Source organism: Magallana gigas, chromosome 7 (genome assembly GCF_963853765.1).
Source record: "Magallana gigas chromosome 7, xbMagGiga1.1, whole genome shotgun sequence".
In the NCBI taxonomy this organism is placed as follows: Eukaryota; Metazoa; Mollusca; class Bivalvia; order Ostreida; family Ostreidae; genus Magallana; species Magallana gigas.
This window is the reverse complement of record NC_088859.1, coordinates 9,358,615-9,381,135: the sequence shown is the minus strand read 5'-3', so window position 1 is coordinate 9,381,135 and position 22,521 is coordinate 9,358,615. Positions and strand designations below refer to the sequence as shown.

At 31.9% G+C, this 22,521-nt stretch overlaps 2 protein-coding genes across 2 annotated transcripts in view; both read left to right on the top strand.

Annotated features, from left to right (window-relative positions):
• The window catches only part of LOC105326562 (receptor-type tyrosine-protein phosphatase epsilon), a 136,443-nt gene that overhangs the window by 103,221 nt on the left and 10,701 nt on the right, over positions 1–22,521 (top strand). The gene's annotated exons all lie outside the window — the stretch shown is intronic.
• On the top strand, positions 11,604–22,110 carry LOC136270312 (multiple epidermal growth factor-like domains protein 10). Its single transcript, XM_066067657.1, has 7 exons — positions 11,604–11,742; positions 12,344–12,565; positions 12,871–13,113; positions 17,361–17,495; positions 17,588–17,728; positions 17,947–18,087; positions 21,950–22,110. The coding sequence occupies exons 1-7, from the start codon at positions 11,679–11,681 to the stop codon at positions 22,108–22,110; spliced, it is 1,107 nt and encodes a 368-aa protein (XP_065923729.1). The 5' UTR covers positions 11,604–11,678.

Here is a 22,521-nt window from a genome sequence, read left to right as displayed (position 1 = left end):
TTAATCTGAGCATCCGCTCTAATGTAACTTTGTGAACCTTGTGACCTTTGCGTGTCGTTAGCTGGTTCCTGGGTCCGAATCTCCGGAATCAATATCGGATCCGCAGGAGGCTGACCAACTTGTGTCACGTCCAATGCATGAGGGTCATCCACTGAGCTTCCCGCAGCCGCAGCTGGGCCTTTGGTTCGTTTCGGCCTGGGTTTCCGTAACGTCACTCTAACCGCTGGATTCCGCTTTGTTTTCGGCATTTTCTCATATAAGATTATAAAAATATTGTTTCAATGAAAACAGAATACATTAAGATTTTAAGTCTATATAAGAAAGTTAAAGTTTATACCGTGTTAAAATGTTTGATGTTTAACTTCAGAATTACATCTATGAAAAATCGGATACATTAAATACACATCATCAGATAATGCAACGACTTGATATAAACTCGCATATCTGAGACATAGCTCATATATGCGGTATTACTCTAGCTTCACCATCACAAGTCTTTTCACTAAACAAGAAAAACACACCTTACCATGCGAAGGAAATTTCTAGAAAGAAAGATGCGGATGATTTTACTTAAGAAACCAATTTGTATGAATTTACTATTCCCGGATAAAGTGAATGGACCATATTTTGCCGGAATTAAATATAAAAATATGCAACGACTTGAACGACTTGATATAAACTCGCATATCTGAGACATAGCTCATATATGCGGTATTACTCTAGCTTTACCATCACAAGTCTTTTCACTAAACAAGAAAAACACACCATCAAATGCAAGTTTCAAATGGTTGTAAGATAGTGATGAACATTTAATCTTTTTCAACATTGCCTTTGAAATGACATTTTGCTTCTGTCAATACTCCATGGTTTCTACAGATGGTTGGACACCATGACTAGTCACTTGAACTGTATTATAAAAAAAGTCGGCAAGTGAAACATCAACTTTACCACTACTTTTCACAAGGGTCTGAAACATTTCAGAATCAGCTAATGAATTATGAGCTGAATAAGACTCATTCAACAGTTTCTGAGCAAGATATTCTTGTTTATAACAATCCAAACCAGGATACACAATTTTTAAAAATGGCAGGGTATCGCAAAACCCAACTACATATTTACAAAAGTGGTTCCATATTTTATAATATTTCAGCTGATTATACAGTACAATAGAATCAAAACATTTGTTATTGTGCGCCACTCATACTTTTCCCCAGTAACACACAAATTGAATAAAGTCCAAAGGAACTTGTAGTGGATGATTGTGTGACACAGCTATATTGTTATGGATCAGCTTTAGTTGAGGCATCAAACTTCAATCCAGTCACTCTACTTTCCTCTTCTAAAATTTCCTGACTTGGTGTGACATATTTGTCGAATTTCTGGTCTTCACAAACTGCCGAAATTTGAATAATGGAGCTTTCTCTACCTTTAAGAAAAAAAAGAATGAGAAATGGTTACCCGTACATCCAAAAGATGACTGTATACCAGTATTATAAATTTGTAAATTTGTATCTAGGTAGTGTACGTGTATAATAGACTGACATAAAATGGCCTTGATCTGTGAGGTATCTATAAACATCTCATATTAAGTTCCTATATATATTTTATGAATACAGAATAAAGGACATACATGTATACTGCATCCTGTATGATTTGCAATGGTATATGATTGTAATCCAAAGAGGTGTGTGTTTCTATTCCTTAGCCTTGGCAAGGGGATAGAAAACACAGCGCGTTGGATAAAAATCATATACCATCGCAAATAATGAGAGACTCTTTATATCACATGTTTTTCTACGTCTTTTGTTCAACTTTGATCTGTTTCACAAACATCATTGTTGTGAGCCGCATAACACATTTACTACCATACTGGTATGTTAACAACTGTATGCAATAAAAAAAATTCCAAGCTTACTAAACAAACAATTTATTTTCAAATGTATTCTTGTGAATTTATGAGAGAAAATATGAAATGGCATTAAATGCTTCACAATTATTTTTCAATGGTATTATTTGTAACTTGTTTAGCCAACGTCTATCATCTGACTACGTAATGTTTGTTAAATTTCTGACGTCAAGTGGCATTAGAATACCCAGTGTAATATAAAAAAAATCATTGCATGAGTGATATCCATCGATTTTGAGCTAAAAATATGATAAATTTCTTATATATTATGCTTGAAGTGTGATTTATAGATGTTTGAGTTAAAAAACATTTCTATGGTTGAGCAGAATTATACCAGGAAATAAAGGATGAACTACAAAGAATAGAGCTGTCGGCTGTGTGAAGTGATTGTAGAAATCCTAGAATTCCTGAAGTTGATCTGCTATTGGTAAAGATATACACAAGTTAATATTGTATCAAAAAAAAGAAACATCATGCAAAATAACATTCAACAGCAAATTTCTAAATCAAACAAAATAACGACCGAATTAACATAATTTGTAGATTGACAGATTGAGTGATTAAATGGTTCACATTTATCATTTTGGACTTTTCTATAGCCTCTATATTATCTTTAAGAGTAACAAAATTATACGTAAACACTTTGTTAAAAAGTTAAGAAACATAAAATCATGGAAAATATAATAATCATATAAATCAATGTACAAATTTAGACATACTCAATCCTGTTGTCTCCAGATCATAGTATACAATTGTTTTGACATTACCAACTTCTGATGGTCCAGGAATTACTTCCATATCTGGGTCAGGTGTGTCTCCTACAATAAATAACCTTGTTTATATAGTAGTAGATAATATGGTCATACTTTTGGTTAAATATCTATGTGATCAATCAAAAATAGATGTACTTTTATTGAATTACCAAATCAAATCACCTAAAAGATTTGATGAGTAGTTGTCACACTCTCTGAATTCTTGGCTCCTAGTTTCTCCACTTCTTTCACTCTTTGGTTTTTAACGTTGCAACTGTCCAAAAAAAGAAATCAATCTTATTGTTGTATTGTAAAATGACAAATGAATAGATTTAAATTATAAACAATTTCTACATATCTTTACTAATAAAAAGGTTTGCGCATTCATATTTTTTTTAGATTTTTTTGCTGTGTAAGCTGAAAAAAAATTGGTATGAAATTCATATATATTATTTTTATATACCTTGAACTCTTTTGGTTTTAAACTTCTCTTTTCCTATAAACATCTCTGTCTTTGATGGAGGCTAGTGAGGTTGTTGCTGTCTCAGGACTAAGTCCAAGCTTCTCATGAACCTATAAAGATAGCACTCAATTATGAAAACAAGAAAATGAAAAAAAAATCCATGAATACATATACATATATTATTGATTTTTGTCCAAAAAAAAGAGAATGCCCCATTCAAAGTTTTAATACCTTTGCTACATAGCTATAACCTTCATTCTTTTGGCAAACAGCTGCAGAAAGTATATGCGCCAAGCTTCCACTTTCACTGTAGTGCTTGTCTTTTGGAGCCTTAGATCTTAACGTATTGTTAAAGCTTCCATTGCAGTTGCTAGAGTCTAGTCTGCTTAGCTTGCTGGGATCAAGATCTCTAAACAATGTCAATAAATCAGTTTTCAGTTTTTCATCCCGTAGATCTGCTCCCCATGGAAGATTCTTGTGTTTAGCAGTTGGATTTTTCTTCATGTTACACCATTCACCACATTTTACATGTTTTCCAAACTGGTAAAGAACAACAGAGTCCATAGATTTTTCTAATCTATCCCTGTCTTCCTTGCACTGTGCTAGCATGTAGCTGAAACTCTTCATTATGGCGGTGGTCGTTTTTATAGAAAGCTCTTTGTGTTTTGATTTTAATTTACAGAGTTTGTTGGACATATTCTTTTTCACATGATTTTTGTCACTTAACTTTTCAATACAAGAACTAACTTCACACCTCGCTCGATTAAAAGCTGTGCAATCGTCATCTCCAATCAGTTTAACAACAGGATAGTTCTTGTCTGTGACTTCCTTAAGTATTTCTACAATCATGTCAGGTTGAATAGATTTCGCGGTGCCTGTCCAATTTTGTTTACATGCATGCTTTTTGGGGGTTCTGTGCTTTGCCCTCGCAACATTACACTTTCTGCATCTTTTGTATCGAGCAGAGAAACCCACAATTTTGCCGGTCCTTTTTTTCAATTGCAGTGCCTGCAATATTCAAACAGCATAATAAGTGTGCATGTATATCATTGTTGATATATTGCTTTGACAAATTGAAATTACTTTGTGAATCATAAACAAGATCAATGGAATATCTTAATGTCAAAGCAAGATTTGTTCCGCCCCAAACAAGGATTCATAAACGGACAGATGGACAGACCAACTGATCACTGTAGGGTACAGTACAAGCAGAGCAGTCAGTTCTAATAAAATATTGTGTCTTAGTACAAAGAAATTGAAAATCAAACTAAACTTTAAGTAATTCACCAAGATGTGTTATTTACCTGACAGACTATTGCAGCATCTTCCTGATCCTCTTCTCTGGAAAGCATCATCTGCAGAAGTTGTTATTTCAGTGGACTCAATACTGTCTAAAGATATTGATAAATATAATTAAACTTTAATGTAAAACAAAATAACTCAATTTCTGTTTTTACTATTAAAGAGACGGAAGCAGGTGAGAGAGAGAGAGAGAGAGAGAGAGAGAGAAAGAGAGAAAGAGAGAGAGAGAGAGAGAGAGAGAGAGAGAGAGAGAGAGAGAGAGAGAGAGTTCCCTCTTTTAATTCATTCGTTAGTTGTACATGTATTATTTAGCTTGTCATTTTTGTTTTATTTAGAACACAGGGCGAAAACCAATCTTTAAGCAAGTCCTTAAAGATGGCTTAAAGGTGGCGTAAAGGTGGCTTAAAGGATATACCATCTTTAAGCCACCTTTAAGTCACCTTTAAGCTGAGCTTATAGGTCCTTAATGTCCAAACGTCTTTAAGTCACCTTTAAGCCATCTTTAAGCCGCCTTTCAGCATCTTTAAGTGGCATTTACGCTCCCTTTAAGTTGTCTTTAAACCATCTTTAAGTTCCCTTTAAGTCAAGTTTGATCAAGCTGAACAATAAAAACATATATTAAATGAAAAAGCTCTTTAATAGTGATGGGAGGGGGTCATCCGAATGATAATATAATTTCCAAGGAAGGGGGGTGGTGTTCAAGGCGGTTTTAATTGTCGCTCCATTAAACACAGATGGCTATCATCAGCACCGCTCCGATGGACACAGATTGCCGTTATAAAATTCTTCATAATTTTTTGGGGGGTTTCAAAATTATTGTAGGGGTGAGCGCAGTCTCTGTATCTTAATCTGTGCATGAAACTAATTGAAGTATGTTTGTTTCCTATTATAAATTAATCGGTGAAATTTCTCTCTCTCTCTCTCTCTCTCTCTCTCTCTCTCTCTCTCAGTTCATCTGGTTATTAAACAAAATAAAGATAATGAACCAAAAATGCATGATTTAATTTGATAATCGGTTTAAGGTTTGTATTTTTTTTCAATTTTCAATATTTCTAGGTCTAACTCTAGATCTGCTAGATACAAGACTCTCAACTGCCTTTGTTATATCGTTTTGTTCGTTTGTGTATATCTAATAAGAGTCTTTTGTTTGTCCAACTTAAGAAAACCCCTGGAACTAACACAGAATATACAAGATATACACAACAGTTGTGTCGTGTGCCCAGGTGCAGGTTTGTGTATATCTAATTAAAGTCTATTGTTTGTCCAACTTAAGAAAACCCCTGGAACTAACATAGAATATACAACATATACACAACAGGTGTGTCGTGTGCCCAGGTGCACGTCAGGGTTTCTAAAAGCGTTGAATCTTAGTATGTACGAGTATACGATAAGTCTAGTGAATAAAAGTTAATTTACATTTGTAATTCATTTTCAAAGTATTATTTCTTAGCTCTGGGTTTCAAAAATGTTACGTCTACAAATTAACGATACATGTATGTAAGGGTAAAATCTTGAGGCTAATTAATTAATATACCGGTGATCATTAATAGGGGTTAGTTATTTAAATATATGTATAAGGGAAAATATGTCACATACCCGGCCTGGTACATCATACAATTGTAGGTACAAGTATATGTGTAAATCATTTGCAATTGTCACATGCAGTAAATACGTCACCCGTAATTGGTAATATTGTTTGTTATAGAATTGATAGTTTAAAAATCATGTATACAATTAAATATTTAAACATACTGGAACGGCGCCGCAATCATGAAAACCGGGAAATTGCGGGAAATTGAGTAAATACCCTTATAGTTTCAAGCATTTAATAAAAGAAATGATTTCATTTTCTTTCTTACACTTTTATAGCTATAAATTAGATGAACGTATATCTAATCGGTTTAAATTTATTAACTAAGAAAGCCTACTGGTGAGCCTAACGGTTTCAATTTAGGTATAACATATTTTTGTTCACTGAAGATCAAGTTCAGTATTTCATTCTAAATACATGCATGCATGTAATTTATAAATTAGATATAATTGATTGTTACAGACTGAATGGTTTGTCAAAATCTTTTTGAGTAAATACATTCAATACATTGATTCAATATCCACTGATATATAGGATATAAAAACACCTGTAATATGTAAGTTACCGTGGCGCAGAGGAAGTGAGGTGATGCTAGTAAACAAAGGTTACCGGGTTCGATTCTCGCCATGGGCTGTTTTTTTTTATTTATTTTTTAAAATTTTTTTTCTAGAACAAAAACCGTTTTTAATACCTTTTCTTTCATAAAGTTAATACATTTTGTTGGTAAATAAAGCACAATATTGAATTAGTTTTTTATTAATGGCTTAAAGGTGGCTTAAAGGTGGCTTAAAGGTAGCTTAAAGGTAGCTTAAAGGTGGCTTAAAGAAGTTTGGACATTAAGGACCTATAAGTTGTCCTTAAAGGTGGCTTAAAGATAGTCTTTAAGCTGCCTTTAAGCCATCTTTACGCTTTCTTTAAGCCATCTTTAAGCAACACATATAGCTTAAAGGTGGCTTAAAGATCGTCTTTAAGCTACCTTTAAACACCTTTAAGCTATCTTTAAGGAGAACTTAAAGATGGTCATTCATCCTGTGGAATGCATTGAATCTTTTATTCTGCCACATTTTTGTATTACCTACTTGTATTTTAAGACCAAGCCATATTTTCAAGAATTTGAAAAAAATATAATTTAACAAAAATTATTTTGAGTAAAGAATCAGGTGCATGAATTTTAGACTTCTCAAGTCTCTATGTTGTGCAAAAAATTGTGATAGAGGTCATTAAAAAGTATTAAGGAGAGCACTGATCATTATTTAACATAGTGACTTGAGAAGGTCTACATGCATTCATCCATACTATCCTATATTAACTAGAAAATCACCATAAATAAGAAATGATTTGAACAAGTTTTGAAGAGGAAATCAACACTGAAAACGTTAATTTTTCAATCATTTTGGGTGAGCGATGGGATTGGGTAGTGGTATAACCATTACATTAATAAATTTGTGCGAAAATGTATCTTTATTAATAATAATTTTTAAAGCGCTAAGCATAGCTCAGCGCTTTATTGTTGTTAGACTTCTACTTCCGGTGCAACGAATAACCGCCCCCTATGAGCAGAAGTTAACATCATTTAAACTGGTTAGGGAACCAGTTTCAGGAGTTTGTGCACATAACTGCACGGGCTAGTACGGGCTATTGTGAATTTATTGTACGGGGCTTACATACATCATTGCAGGGGCTGCCACGCAGTGATGAGGAAATATATTGCGTATACAGAAGATGAATGTTATATACATATATCTTTTATACTAGTATACAAACAGAAGCTGGGTTAGCGCTTTTCAGTCCTATCAGTTCTTTGATTTCTTATCTCGACTGATTGGCCTAATATTTTTTCAAAAAGTCTTAAAAAATAACTAATAAAACATTTCTGGCCTTAATGTGTATTTGTGATGTAATATTTACCTAAGTTTTTTTTAATTCAGTAAAAAATCTTACTTTCTACAATGCCAAAGGTAAATGTACATGTACATGCATGTTCATTAGGAAAAGTTCAAACATGCTTACTAGTGGTTGATAAATGCCCCCTCTTCACATAGAGCTTTACTGGTAGATTCTTCAAGTGTCCAAGCACAGGTCCCATTTCATCATAGCTTCTGCTTTTCAGACTCTCACTGATATTTAGCAAGTTCATTGTTGTGAAAAGGTTGTTAAGTTGGACTGGACCAATTCCACTATGGTACATGCCTGTAAATTTAAAATGAGTAGCAAAAATGTAAATGTAGAAAATGTTAAGGCAACAAAATTTAATGATGATGATCCTTAATACATGTATAGCTTTCCAATTTACACAAAATAGATACAATCACATTTTGTATACCTTGCAATAAAACATCTTGCTTATACAGTTCTCTCTCTCTCTCTCTCTCTTTCTCTCTCTCTCTCTTTCTCTCTCATATAAATATAAAACTAAATTTTTTGGATTTTTAGAAAATAAGGTAATTGTGTGTTTATTTGATAATAATAGTTAAATGTGTTGTTTTGGTATTTCCATAATGATTCAATGTTTTTTAACTGTTTATTTTGAATTACAGTCAACTCGTAACCAAAGTGACTCGTATCCAAACGGAGTTGTAATCAAATTGTCCAAGTAAAAACATGACTTCAGTTAAGATATTATGCCTGCCATCAAAGAATGAGAAGAATTTATAAATTTGTCGATATAATCATGATAATAGATTTTTAAAGATAAGATTGCATGTAAACAGAAATTTTCTATCAAATGTTGATATACGAACCTCGATCTTTGGCAAATTTATAGGAGATGACATTATATTATCAAAAATCTACATTCGTTTACTTCATTATTTCTTAATTGATTATATCAAAACCTAACCTTACAGATTATATTTTATAATTACAATCCAAATATCATTGTTTACCACCGGACCAATGGATTATTAGTCTGTTTGGATACGATTTAACTTGACTCCTTTATTTTGTGAGGGAAAGTAGTATATATATATTTTTTATGATTAATATATTTTACATACCAGTTGCCAGTTTGGTGTTTACATCAAATATCTGTTGAACATGAGATAATGAATGTGTTTTTCCAATGGCAACTTGTACAAACTGAAGACAGTTGTAACACCTTATAACCAAGTACCCACAAATACCAGCTTGTAAAACTCCTTACATGAGCAAAATTCAAAGTTTTTCTCAACTAATGGTTGTAGAGAGGACATCAATGAACCCCCTTTATATTTTTCAGATTTTTTAAATCTTCAAAATAAGTGTCTGTAGCTGCGCAGCTTGACAGCTGTTCTGAGTGATTAAAAAGGCATTTTCCTGTTCTCGTATGCATACTTTCAAACAACATGACATGTATTTATTGGTTTTATATCTTTTGGCAACAGTTTTGGCCAGTTTCGGGCAGAAACAAGCAAGTTCAAGAAATGCTTTCATTCTTATCTCAAATGTACAAGACGGCCCCACATCTCCCTTAAAATTCAAATGGAAACAAACGATCCCAAACAAAATTAAAAGACTTTGTAGAAAAACAAATAAAGAAACAATGCCCACCTTCAATATTAAATAACAGAAACAAATTATTCGTATAGGGAAAAAATGGGAAAGCTTTTTTAAATTTCTTTGAAATATCCTTACATTTTCTTCATATACACTGGCTGCAATTTAGAACAAATCAGTACATCCTTAGAACAAAATGGATTTACTTAAGATAGGTAAAACTGACACAAAGTTGTGTTGTTCATGTCAACGTAATGAAGAAAATGTTGCATCTGTTTTGGGCCTGTTTACATGTCTAAATTCTTTAGGTCATTTTATATCTATATACGACTCAAAAGGTATATAACATTAGAAAAACAAATCATTGATATTAGGAACTCTTTATTTAATTAATTTAGGTGTTATTTTTCTTATTATTTATTTCTTATATGAAAAGATGTCTTCAAGAAAACATTTTAATCCATGAACTCCTGATTGATCTTAAAACCCACAGAAATGCAATTAATCAAGTCAAATATGGTGATTTTCTAATTTTGCGGTGTTGGAATGTTTTGTCATGTAAGCAAAATCATTAAACGATGTTGGTAGATATGCTGATATGGAAAATTTGGTTGACAAATCATTTACTATGATCAGCAGATATTTGCTTTTATTTTTATCTATATATCACTGACCACTGGGATTTTATTTTATATATATATATTGTTAAACTTCAAACGCGTTTAAAACTTTGCGCGGCAAGAGCTTATGAACAATGATAATACCTTATTGGGTTGCCAAAACAGGAAAAAGTGTAGGAGATGTGTTTTCTCAGTTTTGTGGCTTCTATACTTTAACTATCAGAGCCACGAAAAACAAATACACTGGTTGGTGTCTTTTATGATATATTAGTACTCAAATAGCAGTAACCGTTAATGATTTGTGTAAAAAATATTATTTTTATTATATATTTTGATATTAATTGTAATGAAATTTGTGATTACTATCACGTTTAATGAGCAATCAAATCGCTGTGTTATGTAGATATTTGGTATTTTTTTAAGATAATAGAGACTATAGAAGATGGTTAAAATATTCCTTCACATCTTGACAAATTTCCCCTAAAGATATTAATTCTCTGAGAGATCGTTGGTCAACTTTTGTCGAACGCTTTACTATCTACAGATTAAGACAAGCAGATTTCACTTTTGATCTTTCTATATTGTATAAATGTGCACCACACAATGCAATAGTGAAATTTTGACTTGAAGATCAGTATCTAACGTTTCACTGTCCAACTGCTCCTTATTAAAGAAAAATAGGGACCAAATAAAAGATATAAGGAGAAACATATCTTTCATGCATTAACATCGATGTAATTAGTTTGTCCAGTGTAAGAAAGCAGTATATCTGTCTTACAGTGTGTATTACTAAGCCAATTCAACACGTAAACAAACATTGTCTGTTAGGAAATGTAAAATGGTGGATTGAGAATATCCATTTAGTAATTGTTTTGCTTAATTAACTTCAATTTATCATATATGTATAAAAAAAAATTCGTATGTCGTATTTTGACATGCAATATTTGAAGCACGCTGAGGGATAACCGAAAGTAATCTATTAAACATAATGAAAGGAAATTGTCAGACATCGTTTTTTATGTAGAATAATAATCATTCATTATCCATGTATACTCGTGTGAGATTGTGAAATTTCAGCTTGGGGCCATGATACACGGTCTCGGACTCGATAGAGCCTCTTCCTAGACTGTTCATTTGGTTCATTTGGTCCCCTCGGTGTAATTTCACTATCCCACACTCGTAATAAATAATGATTCTATTTGTCTAAAAAAATATATTAACAAGGAACCACAATAGTACACGTTACAAGGTGCATGATAAGTTATTTGTTTTAATAAAGGAATTATGTGTTGATATTAAGTGCGTAAACTCTTAGACATTTTATTTATATAATCTAAAGATACAAACTTATATGGTCAAATAATTTTTTTACATAAACAATATCGATGTAGCCCAATAGCTTTGGTTTTTTTTATTTTTAAAATGATCACCCAAAACGTAATGATATTTGACCAAAACTTACCGCCTTATCTAGAATTACAAATAACTTCCTGGTTCATCTGACAGTGTATATTGCATGATCGAGTAAAAATTTTCGTTTTGAACTCATGAAATCACAAAATTTGACATTATGCTAACAAAAACTCTGTGGATTATTTGGACATTCCTTAACTTTATTGTAACTAAGGGGCATGGTAAGTACATATCTCCTTAAAATATAAATGTGAACCTTACCAGTGTTTTTTACATTCGTTTTATTTCAGAATGATACCATGTTTATTCTTGCATTGTCATCAATTATCAATAAATATTTATTTAAAACGTTGAAACTTAGAGTGGCATCTAAAACCGATAAAACTGTAAACAAACTACATGTATATTGACTTAACACTGTGTTAACTTGTATGGTTCAGGCAAACTTATTCTCAATAAATGTTAATAATGATCCAATATACTAACCAAACGTTAGATTATTCAGGTCCTTTGCGATATTATGGATTATCTTGCCATTGTATTTCCCTGTTTATAGTGAAAAATAAAATGAATATTTGATGTAGCAAATATGTGTTTAAATTTAAACAGCATAAATAAATAGCATCTTATATCTTTTTGAAATCAATTCAAAACAAAACAAAAATATTGACTGTTAGATGACCAACATGTGTAAAATACATTCAATTCGTATTCTTAGCATTATTTTTCAAGTTTTCAAGGAAACGTGTACACTCATCTTTTGACATTTTGGTGGAAGTTTTTTCAATGACGTAAGTAGTGTGTTGATGATTTTCTTACCAGATGATATATCAGTTAATAAGGACACGGTGCAATACAAAACATCTTTATGTGACAAACCGTGTGTTGCTGATAACGCTGTTGATAGAAACATACAAACCTGTACCAAGATGGAAGATATTGGAACTACCTCGACCGATAAGAGTACCTGGTGGTATGTAGACCTTGGAGGTACATACAATGTGTACAATATCAAGATACAGTTCAAGGACTATGTTGGTTATAGTAAGTACTCCTAAATAAAGAATACTATTTATCAATAGGATATAATCGATATAATGTTTAAAACTTATTGAAATTTGGAAGAGAAAAACACAAGTGTACTGATAAGATTTCATTATAGCGGTTATCATTTTAATCATTCATCTAGTTGTCTAATTCGCATAAACATTAAAACCCTGAAAAGGAAAACTAGATTATAACACCTGATAATCCTGAATTATTAACCAGTGTTTAACATTATTTGATGTTGATGATTTTTAACTCAATTTGTCCCTTTACTCTGTTCAATTTCATGCAACATTTAACAGCTATGAGACAAAAGGGTCGCTTCGCCGGATTTTCTTTGTATGTATCTAATACAACTGACCTACACAGTGGATACCTCTGTTACAAGGACGGGCCAGAGTTACCTCCTTTGGATTTCAACATTACCTGTTTAACAAACGGACATTACATTATATTTTACAACGAACGAAGGGATGAAATTACATATCCTGGAGGCTACGAGACTGGCAGTGTTTTTATGGAGTTGTGTGAAGTATTTGTGACAGGTAGATTTAATTATATTGCATTCTTAATACAGATGCGATTTAAAGAGTCGATTTGATATTTTTTTTTAAATCGGTCAATGTTCACCAAAAATAGAACTCGTTTATTTGAAAAAGCTTTCGTTACAATAAAAAAAAACATGGCAACTAATTTTTTAGCATCTTCTGAAATTGTTTCAATTGTTTCAATTTTGATCCTCTGCGTTATCTGTATTCTGAACAATGATATTGGTAGTTTTTGTTCTTATGAGTAGTTTACAATTATTTTCGACTGTTTTCTTCGCTAATAAGTAATAAGTAAAGAAAATATTACCATTGTGTTATTGTTTACTCGAGAATCTAAAGACAATGTCTTGGTTTTTTTTGCATAAAACATGAGTTTCGATTTCATATCTTAAAAAAAAGTTGCACACTTTGTTTGGTGAATTGAGCAAATGATTATAAAAACTCATTAAAAAGGAGAAAAGTTTCATTACTAGGCGTTCGGTCTTAAAGTGCGTATATAACAAATTTTGTAATAATTTTTAAGAGCATGATAGAAATACTAGTATGTTTACAATATTTCAATTCTAAAACCCTATAATTACCGCGAAACTACATCTTTTGAGTGTGAAACTAAGAACGGATTAAAACATTTAGTAGAATATTTCCAATTTTATTCTTTAGTTACTAAATATTTTGAATAATGTCTGACATTTTTTACTTTTGATTGGACTTTTCTGAGAACAGCTGACTTTTAATAGTTGACAATTATTCATTATATCTTATTATTATAGTTATCGGGAGTGCACTTGCCTCTAAACAATACGGTGTCATTGCGTTTGTCTTTATATATGTACATTGTACCCCGTGAATTTCCAAAATGACTTATCCCCGACAAACATTAAATTATTCTCCTTTTTTTAATTCATATGCATTATGAATTGATCGACATCTCATTGTAATATATTTATTTCATATTCATTCATATTTGGACTTTTAGTATCGATATTTGCTTCAAAGGATTGAGCTTGTTAACACAATTTCACATTTACGAACCCTGAATTGTGCAATGCGTCTGTTTAAACAATTAAATTTAATTGATGAAGGTAATTAGTTTTTTAAAATCATATTTGACACTCTGTATCAATAATACACATGTATGTTTTTTTTTAAATGGCTGAAAGAAACATGTACATATATATACTGAACAAAATCAATCAGTAAGCAAAAATATATGTATACTATATATATTATTTGAGAAATGCATGTAGCGAAACCATGAATGGTAAATGTCAAATCCGATTGGCTACCGCTTTTCACTCTGTCCACAAAACAAGTTTACTATTCAAACGCGCTCCTATCACGTGATTGACTCTCTATAAAACATTTATACAGGATACCCCTATTTCATTAAACACGCGTTTCCATTCTTGTCTGCACACATGGAGGAGAATATAGAAATAGAGTCTTCCTGACAAAGCCATTGCCGATATTGTTTTGTCTCGAGCTACAAATGAGATTTATTCGACGAACTAAGATAGTCTAGTCAGTTATCCGTGTTAAGTTCTGGCAATTTTGATCTGGAAAAATCTCTTACTGTGGAGTATTGTTGAAGTGTTAAAAACAACTTTGTTTATGCTGTTTTTACTCGAGATAGAGGGCGGAGTTTAATAAAGTGTGGGGTATGTACATATAACCCACACTTTTAACAATAGGAAACTCGCCAAGCTCAAATCATGTTTTGAAATCGAATGGTGTTTGGATTTAAATTAGTGAAATGAAAGCATACTAGATCAGAAATTCGACATGCGGCACAATGTCATAAACGAAAATTTAAGTTCAACATAATGAAATGAAAATAGTGAGGAAAAGGACTTTTCGAATGAAAGAATTTTAATTTAAAATTGTTCCGTCACATGATGCCGCCCTTGTCCAGTCTTGTACAGAATGTTTAATCTCTGACATACATTAACAACAACTCCCAGGATAATTGTCAATGTATATTTATGTGTGTGTGGTAAATATAAGCAAAGGATACAATGAAACAATTTAAATTTCATACACAGTAAAGTTACATACTGTTATTAAGTGATACTTGATATACATTAGCAATAATGACACCATCCAAAAAAATGGCCGACTTCTTATAACAATTTTACCGAAAAACACAAGAGTGTTCTAAAATGAAAAATCAATAATTGAAGAAAGATAACTCTAATAATGGACAAAACAAAAATATATTTAAATTTTTAAAAATTATGTTACTTAAACCACTATAACAAAACTTTTAAAGATTTCCGAGCGCGTTTTGTGACAAGTTGAAGTGTTAACTCGTAATAAAATGACGACCTCAGAGTTCAAGACGGCGCAGCGGTAACTGATGAAATTTTCAAAAGACCTTGAAACAAATCCCTTGCAGCTTTTGAGGTATAAAAAAGGTATAGTGCATTTCCACATTATTTCGCCTACACCTGTGTTTGGATGGAAAATACCTGTTACTAAAAATAGCTTCAGGTACCTAGCTGTTGCAATATGATTTTCGAAACCTGGATACACTGTACCGATTATATAATGGCGTCTGTAACGTAACAACTAATTTGTCATTAATTCGGGAAACTCTGTGTATAACAGTAGTTGATATTCGGAACCGTGATAAGTTCAAGTAAAATGCAATAGATCTACGTGTAAATTGAGTACATGCATAGTGTTAATGAAGATATCTGATTATATTGGGTATGCTCATACTCAGACTGAATTAAACAAGATAATTTAAAAAAAAGAATAAATGCATGTAACTTAACCTCTCTATTCTGTTCATGTTTCAATTTAAGTGAAAAATATATTACTTTAGTGGATTCGGTCCAGCGACCACAACTTCAAAATGTCCTCCGCGTTACCACTAGGCCACGGATCTAACATTTTCAGAAGATGCATTTTCAATATAAATGGCTATATACATGATTGAATTAGAAAAGACACTAAATGAAATATTTGTCTAATTTTCAGTACGAAGACCACGTTAAACCAAATCTAATTCAATGTAAACGTGTACTACAATACCAGTAGAACATAATTTAAACGGATGTCTTTGGTTTAGAGTGGTTCAAATAGTAAAATATCCATTTTCTTTATCGTATACTAACTACTTTCCTATTCATCCCTAACAAAACCTGAATATCTAAATGATGTCTTGTAAAATAGTTAAGACTCTTAGAACATGGTGAGTGTGTAATTTGCGTTTCTTTGAATATATTTAAACTATATATTGTATAATATTGAAAATGTCTGATGTTTGCAAAAGGCTATATTTGAGGCCAATTCGTATATCAAGTGCGCTATACCTCTCAACAAAATTGCTTAGAAATGCATTTTGTGAATAAGTAGTCTAACAACATTGAAAATATTCGGACAAGTATGATAACAATAAATGACAATAAAAAAAAAAAGAAACCCCGACCGATAGAAATAGACGTCACAGTGCTGAAAAGACACATTTCCGTAAGACCGACGTTAGAAAACAAGTAATTCAGGACAAGTTTGGAGTCGACAGATCGTTTGTTTTTAGAAAATATTTAGAAAACAAAACTTAATATGTTTATTGAATCTTCACTCACAGTACACGTTGAAAGGATTTTTGTCCAAAGACATTTTCGGAAAAAACATAAATGCAAAAAGGGTTTAGCAAAAAGCTAAAGATTGAAAATTTTCGACGTCGCACATTGCGCTGCCTGGCAAAACTTGTTGTTACTAATTTTTCATTTTCTCAATAAATTAGAATTATATTTAGAATACAATTAGAGATTTGAATTTATTATCATTGTTTTCCGAAGGGTCATATAACAAAACAGAGAAGTCTAATGAAATTGCAGTGAACAGATTTTAAGTCATGTGCTCTGCCTCCGCTATTTTGGGACAACCCTCGTGGAAGATCAATTTTGCTTTCCAAATGCAACAATATCTTAAAACAATAAGATAAATACATTCATTCGTCAGATTTGTTTCCTTAATCAAAATGGATGTTTAAGCTTAACGAACATACACCGGTTTAGTTTTCTTACTGAAACTGAAAGCATCCACAAAATTACATCCCCGCAAGTAAGCAAAACACCCATATCCACGAAAATTGGCCCCCCGAAATTTAATGATTCCACAGTATGTAAATAATGCATGTTGAGTAAATCATTGTAGAAAAAGATGATCCTTATAAAAATCAAGTTGAATTGCATATGTGTCACCTATTCCTTTTATGGTTATTTATTTTTATATAGGTTGTAAGTCAGGTGTTTATGGAGAACATTGTAATGAGACTTGTCCAGACAACTGTCAAGAGAATAGATGTGACCTCATAAATGGTACCTGTTTTGGCTGTAATCCTGGATGGAATGGAACATATTGTCACACACGTAATACTAATCATACATTTTGAATTTAATTCTATAACAACAGTCTCTATCAAACATGTTGAAACGCTGTATTCAATGTCTTCTATCCAAAGCTTGCCCCGATGGTCATTATGGTTTAAACTGTGCGAAAAAGTGTGTCGGACGATGTAAAGACCATGATTATTGCAATCACACTACTGGTTTTTGTGACAATGGATGTGCTGACGGTTGGACCGGTGGAAACTGTACAGATGGTTGTAGTGAAAACTTAATATTTTTTTTAATTTCATAAATATACAGAAAACATTCTATATTTTGCATTTAATAAATTCCATAATTATGAACATAGTAAGTTTTGATAAGTAGGCTGATGATGAGTGATTGGTAAGGAATGTTTCACAATATGCAAATTATATTACATGTTTTTAAAAGGGATTAAACATGTTTGACTGATTATTGATTCTTCAAACAGAGTGCCATCCAGGAACATACGGACCAAAATGTCTGCAAACATGCAGTGGAAATTGTTTAAATAACAGTACATGTAATAGAACAAACGGGACATGTGACATGGGGTGTGATTCTGGATATACAGGGGATCTATGTGACATTGGTTTTACTGGATCAATAGTTTTTTTAAGAAAGCATTGAAATTAAAAAAAAAAAATACAATAATTGGAAAACTTAAGATACAACGCAAAATTGACAGGTAAAGTCCTATCATATTTCCGATGGGTAAAATATTCATTACATTGCTTTCCTCTTACAAATCATTCGGTATAGATATTTTAATTAGGGGATGATGATAATTTCGGTATAGATATTTCAATTAGGGATAATGATATTTCCTCTTGAATTGCAGTGTTTTAATTTCATTAATCCACAGCTTAAGAGTGTCAAATGAATATGAGTTTCATTTGCGTATATTTATGAACAACCTTGCAAATTAAAATAGCTTAATTATTCCCTCAAGAGCTTTTTCCCAATGCAGGTTCTATTTACATCTGAAACTATAAACGGTAAAAACACGCGAGAAATGTGGTTTGCAGTGGAAACAAAATGCAAATGTAAAAATTATTTATTTATTTCGAAGCTATTGAACGCCCTTTGAGTTCATTTTCTTATTTTTTAAAATCAAAGTATTGAAATGTAACGAGTAAACTTCGGAAATAAACGCGACACTTTCGCAAATAAACGAGGAATTTTCGCGGATTACCGCAAAACATTTCCAAAATGAGTACATTTCAAATAAAAAAAAATTGAATGAAAAATGATTTAGATTTGTTAATGATTCTATTATTTACCCTTTGTCATACACGTAACAACATTTTTAAAGATTTTATTGAGCGTTTTGTGACAAGTTAAAGAGTAAAATGGCGGCGTCAGCGTTTGAGGCGGTGCACCAATAGCTAATAAAATTTTGAAACAAATCCTATGCCGATTTTACTCTAAATAAAATTAACAAAATCCGCTAGAAATGCATTTTGTGAATAAGTAGTCTAGGAACATCAAAATCATCATACGATTATGATGACAACTAGACACGATCTCGTTGCGAGCAACGAGTGGCTATTCCGTCAGAATTTTGAATAGATTAGATTAAACTTATCACTTCAAAGATAAAATCGTAGATCTAAATGAAAAATAGTAAAAAAAAATAAATTGCGGCAATCGGGGCTTGAACCCGGGTCACCTGGTTCATGTCCACGACTCTATCGACTGAGCTACTCAGACTCTCGCTTCAGAACTTTGACGCTTAGTTTCTCGAGAATGCTTGAATTACCTGAAAGCACCTTGTTGCGAGCAACAAGTGGGTCTTTTGTTTGATTTTGAATTGATAGGGTTCAATTAAACTGTTGACATTTGGTACGATTTACTATCATATTAACTTCCTTTTAAACTAATTTTTCATCCTACACTGCGAAATGCAGATTTCCAGAAAACGTCATTTTAAAACTTCAATATCTCTGCAATGCGTTGTCCGATTTTAAAACGGTTTTTAGTTTTGTGTTCAGTACAAACATGTCAACAAAACGAATATGTTTTAAAATTCCTAAAATCGAAATATTAGAATCACTTCCGGTGACGACCGGAAGTGACGGACGACCTGCTCATATTAAAATTTGATAAGTTTAAAACATATTCTGATGGAAAAAAAATTATAGATTATTTCATTTAAAAAAATTTTAAAACTCAATTTTCCAAAAATGCTGTTTGAGCGGACCGGAAGAGACGGACGATCGTAGTTTTACCTCATCGGCCCTAGAAATTCAAAAATCTATCATTCCTGAAACTTTCAATTTTCTATCTTTAATCGTTTTTGCGAAAAAAGGAGGACAAGATCACTTTTTACAAAAAGAAAAACGAATATAACGGCCGACTAAAAGTGACGTCATCAACAAAAATGTACATGATAAAAGACCTTGATATTTTGTATTATTCGTGAAATTTTCATAAAAATCCATTGTAGCATATTTGAGATATTTGAGTTTTAAGAAAAATGTTAAGAAAAAAAAGAATAATAATAGTGAAAAATAGAGAAAAAGAAACCTAACAAAAACAATAGGGTCTTCCGTTGGAAACGGAAGACCCTAATAAATGAAAAAGAAACCACGCCGATAAAAATGGACGACAAATTGTTGAACGGTACTTTTCGGAAAGACGGAAGTTTGGCAACAAGCAACTCGTTGGTTTTCAGGGAGAATTTTAATAACAATACTAGAAATGCACAGTGTACATGTTTAGGAAAATACTATTTTCCAAGACAATTTTTGGAAGTAGAACCTGAATATTATCGTGAACACTGTAAAGGTTTTGAAAATACGTTAAGGCTGTCTATTTCGGCATTGCACATTGCACCGCTTGGCAAAACCTGCTGATGTAAATTATTCTGTTACTCAAAAATATATCAAGCACGCATTTTAATTTTAGGGCAATGTTTAACAAATGGTCAATGGTCAAAATATCAGACAGTAAACAGAATCTATGCATTGACCTCAGTTTACGCAATGTTGATACCTTTGTAAACGAACCAAAACTTTTGCGAAAACTTTTCATTTTAAATAAGAACCATTGTGAAGAATAATAGATGAAAACTATTACATTTTAGTTTTAGATAATATAGATGAAATATTTTTTTGTTTTACGGTGATTTATACATAATATATTTGGATACGATTAAAATTATATAACTTTTTATATGCATGAAGTAAATTTCGTAAAACCTCTAACAAGCATTCATATTGTGTAAAAATATTCAAATTGAGTTTTTGCCGACTCTTGTAATTAAACAGGATGAAATATCATTGCCAAATAATATGTTTTAGTTCAAGCAAAGGAAATATTCAAAACTGTGGTACTGATTTTTAATGACATACAACTACTTGTATGTCGCAAAGGAAGAAGACAAAATAAGTTTTTTTCGAAATTTGAACAATAGTTAAGAAAGTTAATGTTTTTTAAAACAAAACCGCCAAACTAGACGTTGATCTATGACGCAACGATATTACATATGCATTAAGTTTTGAGCATTTACGTCCTAATTTTTTTTTATTGAATTTTGATAAAAATTTAAAGTTCCAATCAGTATTGATATTTAAAGATATTGAACTGATATTGTTTAGAAATGTGCTAATTGTTAATCATCAAATAAACAACGTACAAAAAGTTTGCGATATAACCAGAAAGTTATGAGTTTATTCGCAAACTCAATTGGCTGTCATAGAAACTTACTTTCATTTACTAAGATAGATTATTTAAGGCTTACCTGTTAGCTTTCTAATCACCTTTTCTCCGGAGTCCGTCTGTCTATCCGGCAAAGTTTAAATCATGATCCCTAAAGGTTGGGTGGGCAACAATCAGAGGAGGGATGAATTTCATTTAGGAATAAGTAGAGAACAATTGTCTAAATCTTCTTTTGAAAAAGTGTTTGTCAAGAAAAACTAAAGCTTGTGTAGGATCATTCTCACATTAATTCAAGAATGTTCAAATCATTATGAGGGTTAAGGTAAGGGTAACTTGTGTGGAAACGTTCTCGAATAACTTTGATTTAAGTTTCTTCTCCGGTGATGGTTGGGGGGGGGGGGGGGGGTCAATGGTTCAATTCAGCATTGAAAAGAGTCTTAAAATTCTTCTTCACAAGAACTATAATGCTATAGTTAATGAAAATGCTGAATTTCGAATATAGTTATGATTTTAGCTTGTTCAAACCATGACCCCAAAACTAATTCTGGATTCTCGGGAAAGATTAAATAACTAGCATATGGATATATGTAAATAATCTATAAAAAGAGTTGTTATGGTTTTAAATCTTTGTAAGGCTATTTCTTTTGTTCCAAATTGCAGTGTTTGTTAAGGTTGACCTGAACAGAATGCATGGTGACTTTTGTTGCTCGGTTGAGCAATATGACAACAAAAGTTGACACCTTGCGTTTTCCTTTTTGATGTGTAATTGTTTGTTTGTTGTTATATTTCAGTTTGTGATAATGGAACGTTTGGAACAAATTGTGAAAGTAAATGTGGACATTGTTCAGAAAATGTGACGTGCAATTCTCTGAACGGGCGTTGCTACAACGGCTGTGCATTGGGCCATTCAGGAGATTTTTGCAACATAAGTACCGGTAAATACTCAAGTTAGAATGAATGAAGATAAATTATTTAAAAAAAAGCTAATTGATATTTCCTTGCACTTTTTATTGAAACAAAGAATAAGGATTTTTTTTATTAGATGCAATGTACATGTTTGAGGATTTTTTTAAAGCATATAACAGATTATTGAAAGTAAAATGCCTATATTCTTTACATTGCGATTAAGAGCCATGTCACAGTGTCAACGGATCATGCTTTTGCAAAAATGGAAAAAAAGGGGGCTTTTGGCTGCAATAAAAGTAAGTGTCTTTCACAAAAATTTAGATTATGATTTTCAATAATCTAAATGTTTCTAAAGAACATGATATACGCAATGTATCAAAAACGTTCATAGAGAAGCTCATTCTGATGTAGAAAGTTTACAATTCAAATATTTTAATTGTTCATAGTTTTTATTTTG

Bases quoted from the DNA above. Each gene is read 5' to 3' on its own strand.
- LOC136270312 (XM_066067657.1), top strand. From the start codon at position 11,679: ATGCTAACAAAAACTCTGTGGATTATTTGGACATTCCTTAACTTTATT. The intron at 11,743-12,343 runs GTAAGTACATAT...TTTTCTTACCAG, and splicing joins TATTGTAACTAAGGGGCATG to ATGATATATCAGTTAATAAG. The intron at 17,729-17,946 runs GTTGTAGTGAAA...TTCTTCAAACAG, and splicing joins CGGTGGAAACTGTACAGATG to AGTGCCATCCAGGAACATAC.